At 40.6% G+C, this 22,630-nt stretch overlaps 1 protein-coding gene across 1 annotated transcript; it reads right to left on the bottom strand.

Moving 5' to 3' along the window:
• Positions 1-669: 669 nt before the first annotated feature.
• On the bottom strand, positions 670-21,303 carry LOC134208941 (uncharacterized). Its single transcript, XM_062684899.1, has 3 exons — positions 19,321-21,303; positions 17,817-18,026; positions 670-780 (listed from the first exon to the last, which is right to left on the bottom strand). The coding sequence occupies exons 1-3, from the start codon at positions 21,301-21,303 to the stop codon at positions 670-672; spliced, it is 2,304 nt and encodes a 767-aa protein (XP_062540883.1).
• Between the last annotated feature and the right edge of the window lie 1,327 nt (positions 21,304-22,630).

The raw sequence follows: 22,630 nt of genomic DNA, 5'->3' as shown, positions 1-22,630 counted from the left end.
TTGGGACGGAAGAATCGTCTATCTGATAGTGAGATTTTCCGTAGAGTTTTTGCGTCTATCTGGTAGTGCGCAAAATCTCCTCGCAAGTAGCTTTAAGTTAATATGAGCGACGGTAGGCGTAGAGTCACCACGGTTTGTCGACTATCAGTGCATCAAACCGGACAGAAAATCGTCTATCTGGTAGTGCGTTTTTACTGGGAGGTTTTGCGTCTATCTGATAGTGCGCAAAATCTACTCCAATGATTGTAAGCTGACCCACTATAGAAACAAAAGTTACTTACGGTTTTATGCTGTCGTGTCCTTGTAGTTCGGGCTGACGTTACTGGTGCTCCAGATGTTGTGCGCCGGGGGATCCTCAACTCAAACGGTAGTTTTCACTTTCAGTCCGTCGATGCTTACGCGGAATCACTTTAACGATCAAAATCGTATTTCCACTGTTAATACGCACAATCACTCAGCCGACTCCGGACGGCTGCGCCAATAAAGTGTTTAGACCTCGGGGTCTCTTAAAAAAAAACTTTTATTCACTAATTATTATTTTAACATGAATTTACTAAATGATTATTATCCTAGAACGAACCACTCTCTACTACTTGCACTAACTAATTGAACCGTATCGCTGGTCGATCGGTGATATTTAATAATGTTAACTGCTGACTCGGCGCATCGCTATGGGTCGTAGTCCAATGGATCAGTTCTGCTGACGTTGGCGGTGGCATGATTGGGTCGATGCCACCCAAAGTGCTGATGGTGCGGTACTGCAGGCTGGCTCATGTGTAACTATATATGTGGTTAAAGATTTTAGAACAACATTGGAATTATTTCACCCAATTCAGACAGAGGACCGATGAAAATCTATTGCGCTTTATCTTAGAAAATCTGTGATACTTCTAATTAGCAGAGAATCGGCATTAAACACTATGATTGGCTACACTATTCGTTGGTTCAAATATTGAAGAGTTCATGAATATCCAAGCATGTTTTAAGTTATATTCTCATTATTGTAGTTTTGGTTAACATCATCATTGGACCAAACGCAACTTGCATATTTATTCAAAGGTGAGCCAGCCAAGGACTGGTTGAAAGCCTCTTAAATAAAGACAAATAGCTTGCACATTATTGCGCCTGGCACATTCTCACCCTCCTTTTAATGTGCGTTGCACGTTGCTACGAAAAAACAGAACCACTTTATGAAAAATCAATAAAATTCTACAAAACAACAACAGAGTATCGTAATATAATAAGCAGGTATCCTTCTATCTAAAAATCAGTTATGTAACAGAGATGTGAGGCATTACTGGCACTACCCTAATACAGGTTTGTTCGATCGATAGTTTTACGGTGAAATTCCTAGCATTATGATACGATTATAATCAGCCCTTTGAACTTATTTTGCGATTGATAAGATGTGAATTTTAATATTCTTTCCAAAGGTTTATAGTGTGCATCAAGATTCGTAACAGTTTCTGAGATATTAAGAGTGGAAACACTTTTCATTTTTGCCTAAATCTTATACTCCCTAGGCCCAATGTCACCCCGAACGGCGGTACACTAGAATAGTACTGAGAATCAGTATATTTTTATGCACCATAGATTTAAGTTAATTTATAGGCGAAAATTATTCCACTAACTAGCCTAACATTACACTTTATTTAAAATGTATTTAAAATCTATAGAAAAGAAGACTTACCCTTTTTATCTCGAACAATTTAAAACACCGTACCAAATTTAAAATAAGTCCACACCATTCGTTATTTCCTTCGTTATTTTATGTCGATGTTCATTTAGACCCAGAGACGACAGTTAAGAAATATCATTTGTGATTGTTTACAAATGATTACAAATGCTTAATGCAGCCCTCCACTTATTGCTTCATCCAAACACTGCAGTAGTTTCACAACAGCTAAACTTCAATAGCAGAAACATATTCAGAATAAACACCAGCCGAAGGAAAAACTTTTCAGTGAGAAATAAGTAGAGAGAAGAGAGACGTCTCAATTTCACACCTCATTTCTCACTTTTCAAATAATATTTTTCGCCCAAAAGTCCTATTCTGCCAAATGTCCTATTCGGCTAAGTGTCCTATTCGACCAAATGTCCTTTTCGGCCTGATGACCCGTTTGGCCAAATGACTTTCGGCCTAATGGTTTGTTTGACCTAGTGGCATTCGGCCAAATGGCTTTCGACCAAATGACTCTTCCCCGCGGTTAGAGGCGGCTGATCATCGTCCGAGTACTAGCGAGGTACTCTAATCAAAGTTGTACACCGAGGTCCAACGGAAATTTATGCGGAATAGCCGGAAATTTAGGTGGTGTCAGGTCCTGCAAGCCAGTTTAAAAAAAAACATAAACGAATAATCAGCGAGAAAATAAGGACCGGAGCAATCGGTGATGACCACAGCGACAAAAGAGACTAGCGATTGGAATTTCGGTTCGTGGAACTGAAAATCTTCATTGGGAATTCTGCCGAATTCGTCAGGGGAGTTCTTGAGATGAAATTAGCCAAATTCCAGAGAGGAATTATGTTGAATTCCAGAGGGGCAATCTGCGAATTCTGAAAGGCAGTTCTGCCGAATTCTGGCAGGTAAATATGCCAACTTGCGAAAGGGAATTCGGCAAAATTTCGTATTCTGAACAGAAATTTTGCCAAATTCCGGTGGATAATTCCGCTGAAATCCAGAAAGGAATTCTGCCTTATTCCCGAAGGGAATTCTGCCGAAATCCGGCAGAGAGATCCGCCGAAGTCTGTAAGGAAATTTTAGCGAATTTATAAAGGGGACATTCTGTTGAACTTCGGATGGGAATTCCGAAAGAAAATTCTGCCGGAAGCAGCATTTTGTCAAGTGAAAATTTGCCGAACCTCGTATGAGAGGTTTTGCTAAACTTTGGGAGAGCATTCAGCCGAGCTTAGCTGGGGACTTCCGTAGGGTCCAATTTTCGGAAAGGAATCCAACTAAATTCCGGAAGCGGGTTCTGCTGAATTCCTAATAGAAATTTGGATGAATTCCGGAAGCGATTGCTGTTCAATTCCGGTCGGGAATTCTGCCGAACTCTGAACAAATTATGCCTAATTTCATAAGGGAATATGGTGAATGAAAATTGAGGAGTTTTGTCGCATTCCGAACAAAATTCCGGTGAGGAATTCTACTGAATACCGGAGATAATTCTGCCGAATTCCGAAGTGGAATTCTACAAGATATTGAAGAGGCATTCTGCAGAATTTCGAAGATGAATTTTTCCAAAATCCTGAAAAGTAATTCTGCTGAATTGCGAAGGAGAGCAATTCTCTATGAAATCGAAGGTCGATTTATTCTTGTATATTTTTGATTTCTCTGAAATTTTGCTTATACAATCTTTGTGATGAAAAAACATTGCATTGGTTTGCCATTTTGACTCTAGCCTAACTTTTGACAAGGGCCTCAGCAAAAACACCTCGAACACTTTCAAATAAATTTAACTTGAAAACGACTTGTCCGATCGTTTTGATGTCTTCGGCAAAGTTTTAGGTAATCATTGGGGCTATGTGAAAAAAATATACTCTAAAAAAATATACTAAAAAATATAATATAAAAATATTTGATATGTTGTAGCAAATAATATATGTATTTTTTTGCACTATGAGTCATAATGGAGAAATAATGGACAAAAAAGTTATAATTTTTTAAAATTAGTTGTTTTTTAAAAAATGGTCGAAATATTTTTTTTGCAATTCCTAATCATAATACCTGGTTTACAGTTGTCATTTTAGTGATAAAACGGCCTACTTTTCCATACCAATAGAATGGGTGCTTTAATGACCATTATGCAACTCAAATGGTTAGACATTATTCATTATAGCACTCATTTGGGTGCTATAATGAAAAACCTACATTGGGACAGTAGTTACATGACTACATTTAGCTGAATTAGTTTGGGTGAGTGTTTAAATAGTGTACTCTAAGCGTCTCGTAATAAATGAATGGTTTGTTGGACATAACATCACAATTTTCCAAAGGCAATTGCATCCATCGTTTCATAGCTTTTCAAGCTATGCAATTTGGCACCATAAGATGGAATCTTATTGTTCTCTGCCGCAACATAATTTATTGGCATGAATGATCATGTGGAGTAAATTCGATTGTACAATTTTGGTATAGATTTATCATATTAGAGCCCATTTTTCGTCATTGCAAAAAATAGCGTGTGCAACTCGTTGCAAAACTCGATTTTTTCAGCACTCGTAGTATTTATCCAACTCGGCAAGCCTCGTTGGATAAACGTACAACTCGTGCTGAAAAAATCATCTTTTTGCAACTAGTTGCACAAACTACTATTTTAAAGTTTTTATTGACCCGATTTTATGAAAGTGCGTTAAATTTCCAACGGAAAAGGTATACAGTTTTTTTTTTCTAAGTGCTACCGTTTCTGAGATACAGCAGTTATAAGATAAAATATACCGACTTTTTAAATTTTCAGTCATTTTCGATTTTTTTTTCGATTCTATTCAACCTAGTGTCAAATATTACTGAGCCGTTGATGTTAGTTGACAAATGCTAGTAATGGAGTAGTGGTTGATCATTTTCATGGTATGAGACGGTGGAGAAAAAATTCTTTGCTTAGAAAAAAATCAAATCCGAATCTTTCAACCTTACTCATGTTTGGTATATCATTTAGCCAAAGGCTTTTATTCAATATTGAATAATCAGGATGGACAAGTGATAGACAAATATAAAAAATAATTTTGAAAATTACAAAATTACGATGAAATGAAGCCTAGACTATGACCAATAGTAGAGGAAACGCCGTGTGCATGTTTTAACCCTTTGGCATTTGTTGCAGTATATGAATTAGTATTCAAATTGTTTTGGCCTTGCATGAATTAAGAAATATAGCCGTTAGTTCAAATTTTAGAGTCCTAACAGTGAATTTTCTTGAAAACTTTATTGAACTAAGATCAATCACTCGAATATTTTCCTGTCCATTGCACAATAAATCATTACCACTAGATTTGGTAGTTTGTCTGGCCAATTCCAAATCTACAGCAACTAATTTAGCAATCAAAAAGAATTCCAAAACGTTTTTTAAGCACATTTGTTAATCCTTGCAACAGGTGTCCATCTTGAAATGCATTATTACCTTCTGAACTATCTTAAGCTTGTTATCTGCTTGTCGTTGTCACAATGAATAAAAATGCTACTTCTGTTATACTTGCCCACTTTGACCTACTGTGCAACAGTTTTTTGCTATAACATATATAAAAAATTAGTATAGTTGAAAGATTCTTTCCCAAGATGGTTCACTTAAAGGTTGAATTATGAAAAACAAATTATTTTTTTTTTTCTACAACCTCATACCATGAAAATAACCCTAGCAGCACAATTCACGTTGATTTGGTTGATATAACTCATATATGATTAAATTTTGTCTTATATGAGTATAATAGACTGATTTACAACATGTGTGTTGCTCGGGAACCAACCACTACTGCTCCAATACTAGCATTTGTTAATAAATATCCGTAAGATTTGATTCTAGGTTGAATAGAATCGATAAACATTCGAAAACGACTGAAAATTTTAAAAATCGGTGTATTTTATCTTATAACTGCTGTATCTCAGAAGCGGCAGCACTAAGAAAAAAAATTACTTTGTACCTTTTCCATTGGGAATTTAAAGTACTTTCATAAAATCGGGTCGACAAAAATGTAAAAAAAATATTTCCACAATTTTTGAAAAACCAGCTAATTTGTAAAAATTATATCTTTTTTGTCCATCGCTTCTCCATTATGACTCATAGTGCAAAAAAATACATATTGTATCTGCCACTACATATCAAAAAATAAAAAATATTGAAAAATTCGTTTTTGAGAAAATTGATTTTCAAGTTTTACTTTCAGTATTTGAACATTTTTTTTTTTCGCAGGGTATATTATTTTCACATAGGGGCGATTCAAATATGACGACCACAACTTTTTGAGATTTTGGGACCTCCCCCCTCCCCCCTCTGTCAAGCTTTTTTGTATACCTAGTATATGTACTGTCACAAAATCTGAGACTCCCTCCCTCCCTGAAATATGTGACATCATTGTTGAATGATCCCATACCCCATTGATTACCTAAAACTGAAACCGAAAACATCAAAACGATCGAACAAGCCGTTTTCAAGTTAAATTTTTTTGAAAGTTTTTAAGGTTGTATAGCTTCGGCCCTTGTCAAAAGTTAGGCTATAGTTGGCAACCAATGATGCAAATTATGTTTTTTTCAAAAAATCAAAAAATACAAAATTGAAATTTCGAAAGAAAATCATGATATCACAAAGAATTGCTCAGGAGTATTCTAGAGAATTCAAGAACCGAATTCTACCGAACTCCGTAGGAATCCCGAACAACCTGAATGGGATTTCTTCTGAATTCCGAGGGGTTTCTCCGGAAAAGAGTTCCGTCAAATTCCGGAAGGGAATTCCACCAGGAAAACTCTGTCGAAATCCGGTGGAGAATTATGCCAATTTTTCAAGAGGAATTCCGCCGATTTCCAGTGGAGAATTCTGTCAAATTTTGGAGAGGATTCTGTCGAATTCTGAAGTAAAATTTGGGGAGCTCTGGCAATTTATGGAGGGGAATTCCGCCGAATTCCGGAGAAAAAATCTGCCGAATTCAGGAGGGGAATACTGCTTGATTCCGTAAACAAAATTTAAAGCATATCTCTGCCAAAATCTGCAGCGAAATTCTGCCAAACTCCGGTTAAGTATTTTCCATAATTCCGAATGTCAGAAAAGAATTCTTGTTGAATTTCAGGAGAGAATTTTGGCAAATTCAGCAGGTGAGCTCTGTCGAGTTTTGGAGGGGGATCCATCCTTATTCCATAGAAGAATTCTGCGGAATTCAGGATGGAAGTTCTGCCGAATTCAGAAAACAATTCGGTTGAATTCCGGAAGGGACATCTGGAATGGAATTTTGCCGAACTCCGGAAGAAAATTGAGTCGAATTTCGGAAGGAAATTCTCGCTGATGCGCTCAAGGATCGTGGATTCGGCATCGAGGTGCTGCAGTAGGTTTGGTTTAAGGGATCAATTGTGCAAAAGTTTTAGAGGTAATCATACCGTCTTCCAGAGCTGTGGCAACACACATGAGCGGGGAATAGCTTTCATAGCGATTGGCGATACGCAAAGGCACATGATCGGGTAGTGGCCGATCAATAAGAGAATGTGCAAGTTGAGAATCAAAGACCGGTTCATCAACTTTAGCATAATCAACGTCCATAGCCCACACTCCGTATATGGAACGTGAGTACGACAGCTGCCCAAGCCATGACGTCAAAATCATCTTTGGAGATTGAAACGCTTAGGTTGGCCGAGAGGAGGAGTTCAGACCACATATTGGAAGTTCAGAGCCCACCGGCTGACGAACGAAAACAGCCTACGACTAATTGAATTTACAGCCTCCAATAATATGGCCATTCGCAGCACCTACTTCCAACATAGCCTTCCGTATCGGTACACCTGGAGATCACTACTGCAGACATGTCACTCAGTTGCTCAGACAGTACTCTGGAGGCTGTTCGGTCGATGAAGCCGGTTAAGCACTCACCGTATCTCTTAATAGGGATACAAAAAGCGTTGAGTGCTTTATTGAAACGCTCCCATACCATCACCAAGGCATGCGTCCCTTCTCATTGCTCGATTCCGGGCAATGGGAAAGCGGACTCCCTGGCTAAGGTGGCGCTATGGAAGGCGATATTTACAATACAGGTTGCGAATCTTTAGTCATGATCGTTAAACTTCTGTGAGGGCATCACTAAAACGTTCAGTGCAACAAAGTAGCCTGAACTAGCTGTGCTAGCTTTCGCACCAGGAACATTTTGAATGCCTTATTAGTAATTACGCAATTGGCTCCAGAAAACTACGACATAGATTAAATTAATAATTAATGTGCTTAATGTAGAAGCGCCATAATCACAATCATTTGTCATAAATTCAAGAATTTTGTAGAACAACGACTTTTGAGGAAAACAGTATTTTTATGCACTTAAAAGCTTAAAAATCACTTTAACATGGACAAAACGTGAACGGAACGAATCGCATTGTTCACAAGACTTGTAGAGCACACCAATAGCTTCCGTATAGAGGTTGTTGCGATAGTTTTTGACGTTTATATCTAATGTGAGATTTTTTTTTTTTTTGAAGCGGGCTTGGTAGTCATATGGCTACTGCTTCTGCCTCATACGCAGGAGGTCGTGGGTTCAATCCCAGATCCGTTCCATTCTCCTACTTTGTATCTTCCTCTATATTTCTCATGTTCTAGCAATCGCTAGAACTGGAAATGGACTTTCATACCGTTTCCATTTTTATTCCTATACCTTCAACTTGAGTATTCTAACAGTAATCTGCTAGAATTGAAATGAACTATAAAAGCGCGTTTCTAAACATCCAATTAGAAATTCCATCAGTTACCTTCTCCTACCTATCACATTGGCAGCTCGTTAACCAAGACGAACCTCTGCCTCTCCAACCTAACCCAGAAATTCCAACAAATTCCGCATGAACTCGTAGCAAGTGCAGAGGTATATTCGGCATGCAGTGGGCGAGTGATTGCATCATCATTTCCTCCCCTTCCCTACATTGACTTGCATTCTGACGTGGCAGTCGCCAATATGACCTAACAAATGTGATCACCAGTACTTGTACATTGAAGATGTGCTAGTCCCAAGCAAACATCTGTTGGTTCCCCTAATGCAAGAACAGCTGATCTGGTCATAATGGAGTAGCAACTACGAGCAGTCAATCAAGCTCAAGCTCAAGCTCAAGCTTTATATCTAATGTGAGATTTTTTCCAAAATTGAAAATAGCCCAAAAACACTAAATCGACTTGAGCCACCTCGAAATTGTATCCGAATTAGCTGAAAATTTGACAGGAGACTTATTTTAGCATAAGAATTGTGATTCTGGGCTGTTCGGTTGAATTTTTGATGCTTTTTGAAAACATGAAGAGGTCTTTTTTAATTTAATTTCCCCGTAACAATTTGCATGCAAAACTGTTTTGTACTTAATCAGTATTTATCCAAATTAGCTCAAATTTTCGGAGGACGCTCAGAATATGATATAGAATTATTCGAGCGTTGTGGGGCAAAATCGAATTTTAGAACCACCCTAAATTGCAGTGCTGAATCATGAATGTAGGGTAAGACGGTATAATATGCCCCCCCTAAGGCAACTCCTTGATAACTTTTTACTTTTCAACGCAATTTATGCAAACTTTGTGTTATTTGGTAGTGCAGGAAGTCACAAATGCATTGCCCGTGAGTAGTCACATAAAAATATTACAGATAACACGTAATAAAGCTTTTTGAAAAGTCGTGAACAAATGAAATTTAAAAAGTGCCTGGGCAATACGCCCCACCTCAACCAAAATCATTTAATAGCCCTTCATTAGTATTTTATCAATCCCATAATAAAAAGGCTACAAATCCTTATGCGCTTGACATTAAAAAACCAACATAGCTCCATCCAAGCAGGTATGAATTACATTTCAATATTTTCCATACAATTTGGAAGCAACTGCTGCAGGCTCGCTGCGCTTGTGTCCAGTTGGTAAGGGCATATCGTCCTGCCTACACTGGGGCGTTTTGGCCAGTGAAACATGTTTTCGAAAATCGTTATATTTTTGAAGATGGAAGCAATTTTATATCATATTAACCACTGAGAAAAGTAATTTTGTTGCCCAACTGAGTGTTCCAGTGCAAGTTTTGCGGACAGTATGCCAGAGTCGCTCCAGAATGTTCAGCAAACAAACATTAAAAGTTACATCAAAACTGTGACTTTTTGTATTTTGCAAATATTTTCATTAAGTAATACAAAAATATTCCCATATTTACATAGGATGATAGTTTTACAAATATTTATAGGTACCAACTGAATTTGACCCTTAGTTAGTTATAGTTTTCTAGAAATCAAAGGGGGGCGTTTTGGCCAGGTGGGGCGCATTATACCGTCTTACCCTAATTTTCATTTGAGATTTATCTGATGATAAAAATACGTGAGTTGTAACCGGCGATAACTCCTCAAAATTTACTCGCTGTGCTTAAGCCTGATTTACCATATTAATCGTTGTGCGTAATTACCCTGTTCTTGAACTTTTCTACCCCAATACTGCATATCAAATAAATGCTTCCGATGTATTTTCATTTCATCAGTCCGTTGAGTCGTTCTCGTGGCCTCTGTTTCATCAGGCCAAGAAATGTCGTCGCTGCCTGTTCCATGATGAGCAAAAAATAAAAAATAACAGCAATTTGTTTTTATTTTCGTCATCCTTCACCGAGCAGTTTAATTTCCCGTTATTCTACTGAGTCTGCAAAACAGACGAATTGTCATTTCACCACGCCGAAAGATTGCAAATTTGTTCACGCTGTCGTGCTATTTCGGGGTCGTTGAATAATTACGTGCGCTTTACCATATTAGGATGATATTTGAAGTACCTTCAAATTTCATATCAAGAAGAACATATTATTAAATTTTTTCACCTTGTTTAATGCATCGAAAAAGAAATAACTAATTCACCCAAATTGTGCATTATTTCATACTTAAAATGAAGTTCATTACAAATATTCAATTGTTCAACTTTACAATCAAACTAAATAAAATTCTAACTAAATCAAATCCTCAAAGTTCTAACTCTGAAGCATGCGTAATTATTGCACGAGCCCTCGCCAAGAGCAAGACGACAACGACTTCCGACCGACGAGCTGAGTGAAAGCATTTTTTCTTGTTACTGTGAAAGCTCATCAATCAGAATATACGCGATGCGAGGTCTGATTTGCCAGGGTTTCGTGGAATCTGTCGCTTTTGTCAGGTGGACTAAGGGGATTGTTTTCCCATTGTCAAATAATAGAATGTTCCTGGAAGTTGAGCTCTTTTGATTGTACCGCGAACGGCGAAAGCACCTAAAATTGCAAAACGATTCCACTCCGCCAGCAGAGCTCCCTTCTCGAGCGCGAACGCATTAACGTGACCTGGGAGCTGCTAGTAACGAGCAGTGGGTAAATATTTTAATTTATTTTTCAAAAAGTTTAATCTATTCATGCTTTGTGAACTTCTTGGATGAAGGGTCCCTTTTTCTCTCCGTCCAGTTATGTTTGCCATCATTGAAAGAGGGTGAAAAACTTTATCTTTAAGCTTGTTTCCGGTGCACCTAATGGATTCTGTTTAGCGCCCTTTTATATTACAAACCAAGCCTATCTTTCCTCTATCAAATAGAGTGCGTTTCAACTTTCGTGGTCTGGTTGAGTAAGTTTTGAAGTTTGTTAATGGTTAATTTTTTTTCAAGCACATGTAACAGATTTATCACTCTATGGTTTTTGGAAAATGTTAAAAATTTAACTAGTATTCTAAAACAATGCGTGAGCATTTGTAATTCATATTGAGTCACTTTTCAGATTCTGCAAGGCAAACGAGATAAGAGCTTTCATCTTATCCATTTTAACACAGAAATGAATACCAATTAGTGCCGTTATTTTTCAATTTTCAGCATGAGATGTGTTCGCTACAGCTGGTTCTCCGGACTCGCATTGGAGATTGCGGACACGCTCGCGACGGAAATACAGCGGACACTTCCAGATACGAACGATGATCGTGATACGCGTTAATTCTGATTCCGACGAGACACTGCTGCCCGTACTCGCTACTTTATTAAGAACGATAAAGGTTGTGGATGTACAATCGATCAGAGCGTTTATTCGACTGGTTTTGCTTCAGTGAGCTGACGTAGATATTAGTAGAGAGAGTTGATTATTCAAACACTCTCCTCTATTTTGTGCCGTACAATCTAGAGTGAGTTACTGCGGGTAATAATTACATGTTCATTTAGGGTTGACTACAAGTATTGGACAGTGCCTTTACATACCGCCCACCATTGAAATGCTAATTTCAATTCATATATCTAATAATAGCACGAATTCATTCAATAGCAAATGTCTTATCACTACACTTATTAATAATATATCGATGAGCACGTCTTCGGTTGTAGATCTTAACTTCACTATGATGATCTGCCCGGGTTGCGAAGACCGTAGATAAGGAAGTACCAGCGTCCAGGTGTCCTACCAATGATCTCACTTTAGGTCGAGGTAATCATAATTCAGCAATTTTATGTAGATACTTAACTTGTGAGGGGACCAGGTGGTCCCCTCCCATCAACCATGGCTCGATCGACTGGAACGTTGGATCACCTATTTCAGCTGGATTGTTATCCGTTATAGGTAATATGCATATGCGAGTTATTGCTCTCCGAAAGATGCCATCCTTTGTTCGAATGTTGACAACTCGGATGAGCCCGTCGATTCCAGGAAACACTTCGGTCACGCGACCAAATCGCCATTTTTGGGAGATTGTCTTCTCGGACCAATACCATCGTTCCAACGCGAAGGTTATCGCGTTTGTGAGTCCAGCGAGAACGTTGCTGTAACCCTGCCAGATATTCAGCTGACCATCTCTTCCAAACGCGACGAAGGTATTCTTGTATTTGTTGCCATTGCGATAGGCGATTGCATGGGATTTCCTCATAAGATGGCTCAGGAATTGCAGTTAGAGGTCTGTGCATGAGAAAATGACCTGGAGTAAGTATATCCAAGTCATCCGGATCGTTACTCAGCTGCGTTAGAGCCCTGTAGTTAAGTAGAGCTTTGATTTGTGCGAGCAACAACGTACAGAATTGTTCTGATGAAACCAAAGCGTTACCAAGCCTACGTCGAAGATGGATTTTAAATGATTTTACCGCCGCTTCCCAAATTCCTCCAAAGTGCGGTGACCTTGGAGGGATGAACATAAATTGGATGCCATCCATGGAACACCGCTGAGTGATATGCTCTCGAGTTTGCTGTGTTCGAAAAAGAGTGAGAAACTCGTTCAGTGTACGCCGTGCGCCGACGAAGTTCGTTGCGTTGTCGCAAAATATTGTTTTCGGTACTCCTCTACGCGCCGCAAATCTTTTGAGAGAGGCGATGAAGGAATCAGTGGTAAGATTGCTCACCAGCTCCAGATGTATTGCCTTTGTTGAAAGGCAGACAAAAACCGCTACAAACGATTTAACAGGAGCAGCTTTACGGGATGGAGGTCGCAGGTGGAAAGGCCCACAAAAGTCGACTCCAGTGTTTATAAAAGGCAAGGTGGCCACTACGCGTGCGGGTGGGAGGTCGGCCATCAGTTGCTCTGCATTTTTGGGTCTGCAGCGAAAACAGGAGATGCATTCATGAACTGCCTTCCGAGCTAGATCACGAAGGCGAAGAGGCCAAAACTTGGAACGAACAGACGCCATCAAAAGTGTTGGACCGGCGTGAAGAAACTTTATGTGATAATGTTGGACTATTAATTGAGTAAATTTGTGTTTGTTATCGAGAATTATCGGATGCTTCTGTGCATACGGAATCGTTGCATTGTGTAGGCGACCACGCGTTCGAAGAACTCCATCGATGAGGACAGGAGAAAGGGCCTTGAGCTTTGATGTTGACTTCACTTGACCTGTTGTACGGATTGTATTCATGTCTTCCGAAAAGGACTCTAGTTGAGCCAGTTTGACCAGGGTCGTTAGAGCTGCATCCAGCTCAGTTGTTGAGAGAGATTCCAGCTGTCTATCCGCTAAGGGGCCCTCCTTAGCCGTGCGGTAAGACGCGTGGCTACAAAGCAAGACCATGCTGAGGGTGGCTGGGTTCGATTCCCGGTGCCGGTCTAGGCAATTTTCGGATTGGAAATTGTCTCGACTTTCCTGGGCATAAAAGTATCATCGTGTTAGCCTCATGATATACGAATGCAAAAATGGTAACTTGGCTTAGAAACCTCGCAGTTAATAACTGCGGAAGTGCTTAATGAACACTAAGCTGCGAGGCGGCTCTGCCCCAGTGTGGGGATGTAATGCCAATAAGAAGAAGAAGAAGAAGATCCGCTTGTGGTGCTCTAGTGTTATGTCCAAATCTCCGCATGTAGGCTACTAAGCGGATCAAGGCCGTAAACGACGATTTTAATGCAAAAATGTCATGTTGTGCTACTGTTGGAATTGCTACAGCCGGGCATTCTTGTAATTGGTCTTGTTCGAAAAGATCATCGGATGTGCGAACTAAATCAGGCCAGAAACGATTGGATTGACGCAACCAAGTAGGCCCATGCCACCACCGTTCGTGTTCGACGAGATCCGACGCGTTTAATCCACGGGAAATCACATCGGCAGGATTTTCGATGCCAGGGACATGGCGCCAAACTCCTGATGCAGTAATATGCTGGATTTCGGCCACTCGGTTGGCTACAATTTTTTTCCAGCGGGATGGTGCAGCAGATAGCCAATGAACTACAATAGTAGAGTCCGTCCAAAAAAATGGTCGAATGTCGATTTTCAAACTGGCCTCAACCTTTTCAAATAGATGGGATAGTAGAAGAGCTCCGCAGAGCTCAAGGCGAGGTAATCGAACTGTTGAACAGAGTTTTTCTGTTTCCTTTGGTGCAACCTTTGATTCAATCCCAGGTCCGTTCCATTCTCCTACTTTGTATCTTTCTCTTTATTTTTCATGTTCTAGCAATCGCTAGAACTGGAAATGGACTTCCATACCGTTTCCATTACTATTCCTATACCTTCAACTTGAGTATTCTAACAGTAATCTGCTAGAATTGGAAATGAACTATAGAGCTCGTTTCCTACATCCAATTAGAAATTCCATCAGTTACCTTCTCCTATCTATCACATTGGCAGCTCGTTAACCAAGACGGACCTCTGCCTCTCCAACCTAACCCAGAAATTCCAACAAATTCCGCATGAACTCGTGGCAAGTGCAGAGGTATATTCGGCTTGCAGTGGGCGAGTGATTGCATCATCATTTCCTCCCCTTCTCTACATTGACTTGCATTCTGACGTGGCAGGCGCCACGTCTGACTTAACAAATGTACCAGTACTTGTACATTGAAGATGAGTCCCAAGTGAACATCTGTTGGTTCTCTGTGCAAGAACAGCTGATCTGGGCATAATAGAGGACAAACTACGGGCAGTCAATCAAGCTCAAGCTCAAGCTCCCTTTGGTGCAACCTTTGATTTTGCCGTTAATAAATGCACCGCTACCGTGCCATTGGAAGACATGGTGCGAATGTATATACATGCACCGTATGCATTTTCTGATGCGTCACTAAAACCATGTAATTCCATGCTTCCTAATTTTCTGCAGGGCGCCACCCATCGTGGAACGGTAAAGGCGTCCAGTATGTCGAGATCGTTCCGAAACTGCTTCCAATATTGTTGCTGACGGTCATTTAACGCGGTGTCCCACGGTACCTTGCTTCTCCATAGCTCCTGCATGAATAATTTTGCTTTTAGAATAACTGGTCCCACCAAGCCTAGTGGGTCGAACAAGCGGGCGGCTTCGGATAACACCAGACGTTTGGTAATAGCAGCATCATATGACCAGTTAGGGATTTTGAATCTAAAGACATCGTCAACAGGCTGCCAGAGAAGATCCGATGTGTTGATTGGAGATGAGGATGATTAGATCTCTAATAAACTTCCTGCTTCGTCAAGGTTTGCTGGAGTGATTTGGCCCATTTATGTAATTTAAAGCCGTCTGACTTTAGAAGATCTATATCAACTGATGACAGATAAGTATGCCTTCTTCTTCGCTATTGACGCCACTTAGTAGGTCATCAATATAAAAATCTTTCAATACAATTTTCGCCGCTTGGGGGTGAGTCGATTCTCCGTCGGATGCCAACTGCTTCAAGCAACGCGTAGCAAGGAACGGAGCTGATGCTGTTCCGTATGTGACCGTTACTAACTCGTAGCTCCTGATAGGTTCTTCTGGTGATGAACGAAATACGATGCGTTGAAGGAGGCTGTCGCTGGGGTATACCAATACTTGTCGGTACATTTTTTTAAGATCGGCGACCAACACGTACCTGGACGACTCTACGACACTACCCATAATTCCATTACCCATAATGCCATTACCCCGAAGGCCACTACCCCGAGCGCCACAACCCCGAATGAGTCACTACCCCGAATACCATTACCCCTAATGGGACACTACCCCGAATGAGCCAGTACCCCGAATTAGTCATTATTTCAAGTTAATACTTCATTTCAATGAAAAAAATGTTACTCAATAAAAGTTTATTCAAATTTCATATGAATGAACAATAATTGGAACTGAAACTGTTTTAATGCAGTATGGAACTAAGTATTCTTACTCCGTAAGATCCCGTTCCACTTCGTATGGCACTCTTCAAGATTCCTGAATGGCTGGGGGAGATTATGCAGCACCGTTTTCATGCACAATGCAGAGAGTTGGAGGCAACTGTGGTCCACGTCAGCATGGCTACTAGGGCAACAAGGTAGAAATTGTTCCTTGGTCGCTGTAGTAAAAGCAACAGATTCTAGATGAAGCGTGGTCTAAATCTCAAAATCGACGAGGGGGTGAATGGGTGAGTAAGAGTAAGTGAGTGATTTAGTGAGTGAGTGTGTGAGTGAGCGAGTAAGAGTAAACGAGTAAGAGTGAGTGAGTAAGAGTGAGCGAGAAAGAGAAAGCGAATGATTGAGAGTAAATGAGTGGATGAGTGAGTAAGAGTGGTTAAGTGAGTAAAAGTGGGTGAATGAATGAGAGTGGGTGAATGAGTAATAATTAGTGAGACAGAGGAAGTGAGTGAGTGAGAGTTTGTGTATGAGAGTGAGAGAGAGGGAGATCTTGTTTGTCTTCGAGAAGTTGCGTTGACTTAAAGAAGGCATCATCTCGTTTCGCCTTCTATCGAGCAGACGTTCCTTTTAAAAAGGCAGTATTTCCTCTGTGTACCTTATCGAGGTATAAGCACGTTCATTAAAAGGTGGTATCATCTCCTCTGTCTGCCTTATGCCGGGCAAACGCGTTCATTTAAACAAGGCATAATTTCCTCTGTCTGCCTATGTGCTAAACACGTCCATTTAAAGAAGGCATCCTCTCCTCTGTCTGTCTTATACCGGGCAAACCCGTCCATTTAAAGAAGACATCATCTCCTCTGTCTGCCTTATACCGGGCAAACGCGTCTATTTAAAGAAGGCATCATCTCCTCTGTCTGCCTTATACCGGGCAAACGCGTTCATTTAAACAAGGCATTATTTCCTCGGTGTGCCTTATACCGGGCAAACGCGTCCATTTAAAGAAGGCATCATCTCCTCTGTCTGCCTTATACCGAACAAACGCGTTCATTTAAACAAGGAATAATTTCCTCTTTGTTCCTTTATACATCATCTTCTCTGTCTGCCTTATACCGGGCAAACGCGTCCATTTAAAGAAGGCATCATCTCCTCTGTCTGCCTTATACCGGGCAAACGCGTTCATTTAAACGAGGAATAATTTCCTCTGTGTGTCTGTATGCCTTATACCGGGCAAACTCGTTCATTAAAACAAGGCATCATCTCCTCTGTTCGCCTTATACCGGGAAAACGCGTTGGAAAAAAGGATCTCTTACTCCATTTCGTAGAATAGTACTTTTCCAGGTCATAATGACAGGAATGACAATTAAAGCTAATTAGAAGAAAAATCAAAACCGTTGGTTAAACTGGTTGGTTAAAAACTGTTGCGACTCATCGATATCTGTTGGTGTTAAACATAATAATAGAATACTATAGATTCTAAATGTTTCGGGGTAATTGCCTTTCGGGGTAATGGATTTCGGGGTAGTGTCCCATTCGGGGTAATGACTTTCGGGGCACTGTCCCATTCGGGGTAGTGGCCTTCGGGGTAATGGAATTCGGGGTACTGGGATTCGGGGTACTGGGGTGGAGCCACCTGGACATCCTGAACCGCAGAATAATGCTGTATAATTCATCTTGAACGCTGGGTCCCACCATGAGGGCATCGTTCAGCGATATGCCAGTATCAGTGGGACAGGACGCATCGAAGACGACCCTCAATTTGGTTGTAACACTGTCTGGACGAATGATGCAGTGGTGTGGCATATAGTAGATTTTCTCGTCAGGCTGCAGCGCTTCGTTGCTAGGGTCAATTTGTTTCATATGACCCAATTGCACGTACTCACGAATAAACGCCTCATATTCCTTCATTTGATATGGATTGGAATGTAGTCGGCGTTCCAATGACAAGAAACGACGAATGGCAGTATGTCTTGATTCGCCAAGTTTTCCAAGGACGTCAGATCGTTTTGGCAGGGAAACGACAAAACGACCCGACGGGTCTCGTGTTGTGGTGTTCGCAAAATGTGATTCGCACTTCCGTTCTTCTATGGAAAATGTCTCGTTCATGTGACAAGACTCGATGTCCCAAAACCGAGTTAGTTGGTTATCTAATTCCGCATTAGGGTTTCTTACCCCATTCCCGGCCTAACATGCGTACCACTGCATTATTTTATTGATATTTATGACAGGAAGCAACTTTCCTGAACTTTGTGGGCTGTATAATACTGCAATGTGGTTCACTTCTGCTTAAAAAATAGCTAAATATCGTTCAAAAACGCTGTTATTTGATTTAAATTAACGAGGTGCAGCACACATTTCAGTTATAGCGATTCCCATTCCGGCATACAAAAAACCAGTTCCCGGCCTAAGCAAAATTTCACTCAATCTCTCAACATTTTATTCTCATTCTCTCGACGGTAGAAAATGCGACGTAAACAAAAATATGCACGTTACACGACAACAAGATGCCAGATGGTATTATTCATAATCATTTTTATTTGGTTGAGAAGATATATTTACTCATCCAAATTTCTTCCAAATACTTAAAAACAATATTTTTTTCACCTTTTGAAATCGAGAGAATTATAAATAACATGATAGCGTCAACGTATTAGACAGTTTTCCTATTAACGATAAAGGATCATTTTCATACTCCTGGCCTTTTGGCAGCACGGTGCGGCTAGAAATTCTTAGGCCGAGGTGATTTTTTGTTCGGTTTGAGGATACATTCTAAAATGTATTCTAATATGTTTAAATAAGTTCTAGTGAAACGATCAAATAGGAAGAATTGAAGTGCGTTTGTTTATAATTATTGTGTGGTGATTAACAGCGTCAAGCAATGGTTGTATCGAGCACTGTGACGACTTTCAGGTAGGTGTTTATTTGATTATACTGTTTTGTAAAAGTGAAAGAATCACTCCGGCTCAGTGGTGTGGCAACGGAGAGCGAAATTTTGAAATCTACATTTTTATTTTCTACAATTGGATCAATTAGGAGTAAAACAAGTGGTTGACAAATATTGAGTATTGTGCAAGATAAATGGGAGAATTTTTTAAAAATTATCAATCATAAACCTACGGCTTCCAAACAGTATAAATCATTAGTTTTCTGTGCAGTGAGCCGGGAACCGGGTCCATAGGCCCAAGTAGTGATTTACCCTACTGCAAATGAGCGTCGTGGCCGACCTGGCAGGCTGTATTCCAGTTGTGTTGTATTTCCCTGAGACTACCCATCCAAAAACCGTCTCCTTAAGATGAGGTAGTGCTGGTCCAAGATCGACGAAACCTTCGAGAAGCAGTCGGTAGTAGGCTTCAGCTCCAATGATCAAATCGATGCGGTTTGGCTCGAAGAAACGTGAGTCAGCGAGAACGATGTTTGATGGAATATTCCAATGGGTAACTGACAATTGATTCGATGGCAAAATTGGCTTGAATTCCGATAGAATGTGGAACTTGAGGTCTACCGAATAGTCCTTATAGTGTGAGCTAATTGTTGCGGTAGCAGAGTGCCTTGAGCTTGCAGAAGTAGGTCCGACACCTTGCAAGGAAAGTGAGTCATTAATCCGACGAAGATGAAGCTTTTGCGCCATACGTTCGCACAGCAGATTCCGTTCGGAGCAGCTGTCTAGAAGAGCTCGAGCGTATTGAAAATTTCCTCGACAATCAATTATTTTCACGACGGCAGTGGAGAGATATACAATACTATTGTCGTTCGATCCGGTGGAGGGAAGGGCTAAAGGCAAGCGCGTGTCTGAAGAGGTATGTGTGGATTTATTTGGTTCCAAAGTTGCACCGATGGACGGCAAGGTTGGCAGTATAGGTGACAACGTCGTATCGTGTTTGGTGCCAGATTGATCTGCAAACTTATTATCAACCAAGCGGTCTATGTGAGGCTGTGATTGAATGTTGTGATTGTTGGTACGCAAATGCAGCATCGTGTGATGCTTTTGACCACAAACTCTACAGGATGAGCTTGAACATGACCGTACCAAATGGGACGAAGAGAAACAATTTAGACACAATCCATTTTTCTTAACTGCTTCGAGCCTCTGGGCCGGGCTCAGTTTGTTAAAGATTTCACATTTGAAGGGAGAATGAAACTGCTTCTGACAAAACGTACAAGTCTTCTTGGAGGTTGTGGTGGTGAGTGTGGAGCCTATTTTGGGTTTCACTGCTACCTTGATGTGCTCCTGTCGAGATTCATGGCCTCGTGATTTGCATGATGCAAACGGCTGAAGAGTGGTCAGATGATCACGAAGAAACTTTAGCAAATCCTCATATCTTGGAGCGTCACGGGAGTTGTGAACTCGTTCCCAGTGTCGTTGGGTATCAACATCGAGACGAACGTAGAGCAGATGTGCCAGCAAATGTGACCATCCTTCTGTTTGTAGACCGATTTTTCGCAACTGTAGCAAATTGCGCTCATATGTATCAATCAGAACAACGAGTGCTTCATATGACTCGCGTTTGATTGGTTCTGTTTCTAGAAAACCATCCATCAATGAACGAGCGATGATCTTTTTATTTTCGAACCTTTGCTCAAGCATCTGCCACGCGACGTCAAAGTTATCTGCTGTCACTTCAATACATTCCACTAATGTCCTGGCTTCTTTGGTGAGTGTTGACAAAAGGTAGTTGAATTTGTCAATGGGCGATAGCGAAATATCCTTAGCAATCATGCTTTGGAAAGCATCGCGAAACCCTATCCAATCCCTAATACTACCGTCAAATGGTGGTATTTTAAACACTGGAAGGTGAACACGGGAGGAGGGAGCTTGATAAGTGGAAGATATTGTTTCAGTTGCTGCATTGCCTTTTTTCGATAGAAGAAAGTCCTTTACATCGAAATAACGGTTCTCCACTTCCAATAGTACCTTTCTATTTGCGGCTTCGGCCTCTTGTGCCACTTCGATCTCCTTTTTGTCCTTTCCATCCGTAGATAAAGCCAGGTCCTGCTCTTGTCGGGCTTCAATTTTGGCACGATTTCCACGAAATGCCTTGAAAATGGATTCAAGATGCTCCAGCCTGGCGGATAGTTTGAATTGATCACGCTGCTGGTTATAATTGGTTACAAACACTTCCAAATTAGATATCGAATCGATGTATCCACGCTCGATTTTGCACAGTTCCCGTAACGACATTTTCTTTTTCTATTCAGATCGACGCCTATTGTTCCACCCAAGCCACACTACTTTGCCGCGAACAGGATCAGTTTTTGGACCGCGTCCACTAAATGCCGAAATGTTCCGTGTTCGTTTGATGATTTAACTCCCGGGTAGACGTAGGCAGATTATCGAATTGAAAATGAAACTGAGGAATTGCTATTCGACAATGACGAAACGCTGTTGTCCATAAATCATGCTAATTATGACCGAAATATTAACACTATCACTTTGCTAGTGAACGACATGCATTTCGCGAATCCGGTTCCTCGAAGGACCATTAATGTTCGATACAGCTGGTTCTCCGGACTCGCATTGGAGATTGCGGACACGCTCGCGACGAAAATACAGCGGACACTTCCAGATACGAACGATGATCGTGATACGCGTTAATTCTGATTCTGACGAGACACTGCTGCCCGTACTCGCTACTTTATTTAGAACGATAAAGGTTGTGGATGTACAATCGATCAGAGCGTTTATTCGACTGGTTTTGCTTCAGTGAGCTGACGTAGATATTAGTAGAGAGAGTTGATTATTCAAACACTCTCCTCTATTTTGTGCCGTACAATCAGAGTGAGTTACTGCGGGTAATAATTACATGTTCATTTAGGGTTGACTACAAGTATTGGACAGTGCCTTTACAAGATGTTAACAAGACCTGACGATATTAGTTCCTGAAAATTGGACCAGTTTAAATACCACAGCACTTTAAGGACATAGTTGGAAGAGTACCACAATGGCAGTCAATATGGCACCGGACCTTCCACGGGTCAACCCCACACCTCCCGCACTCCTCTCCCACCAACATTCGAATGCATCGAACAGCATCGAACAAACGTTTAATATTCAAATTACTAACCTGTTCACAGCTATTTTATTCACTTCCCGTGATAATAAACATGTTTCTCCAAAGAGTCCTATCTATTTCGGCTCGAATTATATCCTAAATCAGCAGTTTCGTGCCAATTGAATAGCCGCTCGCGATTTGGTGGGTTTATCACTGCACTTAACATCTTCTCAAAGGGCATTGAAAAATGCAAAATTTTACTCATTTCTCCACACATGAGCAGCCCGAAATGTTGATAGAATGCAAATTAAACATCACTTTTTGAAACCGAAAACTTAATATAAACTGCTATTTTTGCCTGAAAAAACGATTAAAAACTGATCGCGGAGCGAATGTAAACAGTGGCACCGGCAGCAGCAAACTGATGATCAGGGTGGCTCAAAAAATGATTTTGCTCCGCCACGATCAGTCGATTATGATTCATAATTTGGGTGTCATCCGATGGTTGCAGGTTTC

This window comes from Armigeres subalbatus, chromosome 2, assembly GCF_024139115.2.
Source record: "Armigeres subalbatus isolate Guangzhou_Male chromosome 2, GZ_Asu_2, whole genome shotgun sequence".
Lineage (NCBI taxonomy): Eukaryota > Metazoa > Arthropoda > Insecta > Diptera > Culicidae > Armigeres > Armigeres subalbatus.
This window is presented reverse-complemented; position numbering and strand designations above follow the sequence as displayed.

What these genes read in the sequence shown, in the direction of transcription:
- LOC134208941 (XM_062684899.1), bottom strand. Translation starts at nt 21,303, where the DNA reads ATGTCGTTACGGGAACTGTGCAAAATCGAGCGTGGATACATCGATTCG. An exon ending in CGACGCTCATTTGCAGTAGG is followed by an intron (nt 18,027 to 19,320) that starts GTAAATCACTAC and finishes TATCAAATGAAG; the next exon opens with GAATATGAGGCGTTTATTCG. An exon ending in CGCTGAACGATGCCCTCATG is followed by an intron (nt 781 to 17,816) that starts GTGGGACCCAGC and finishes CCACATATATAG; the next exon opens with TTACACATGAGCCAGCCTGC.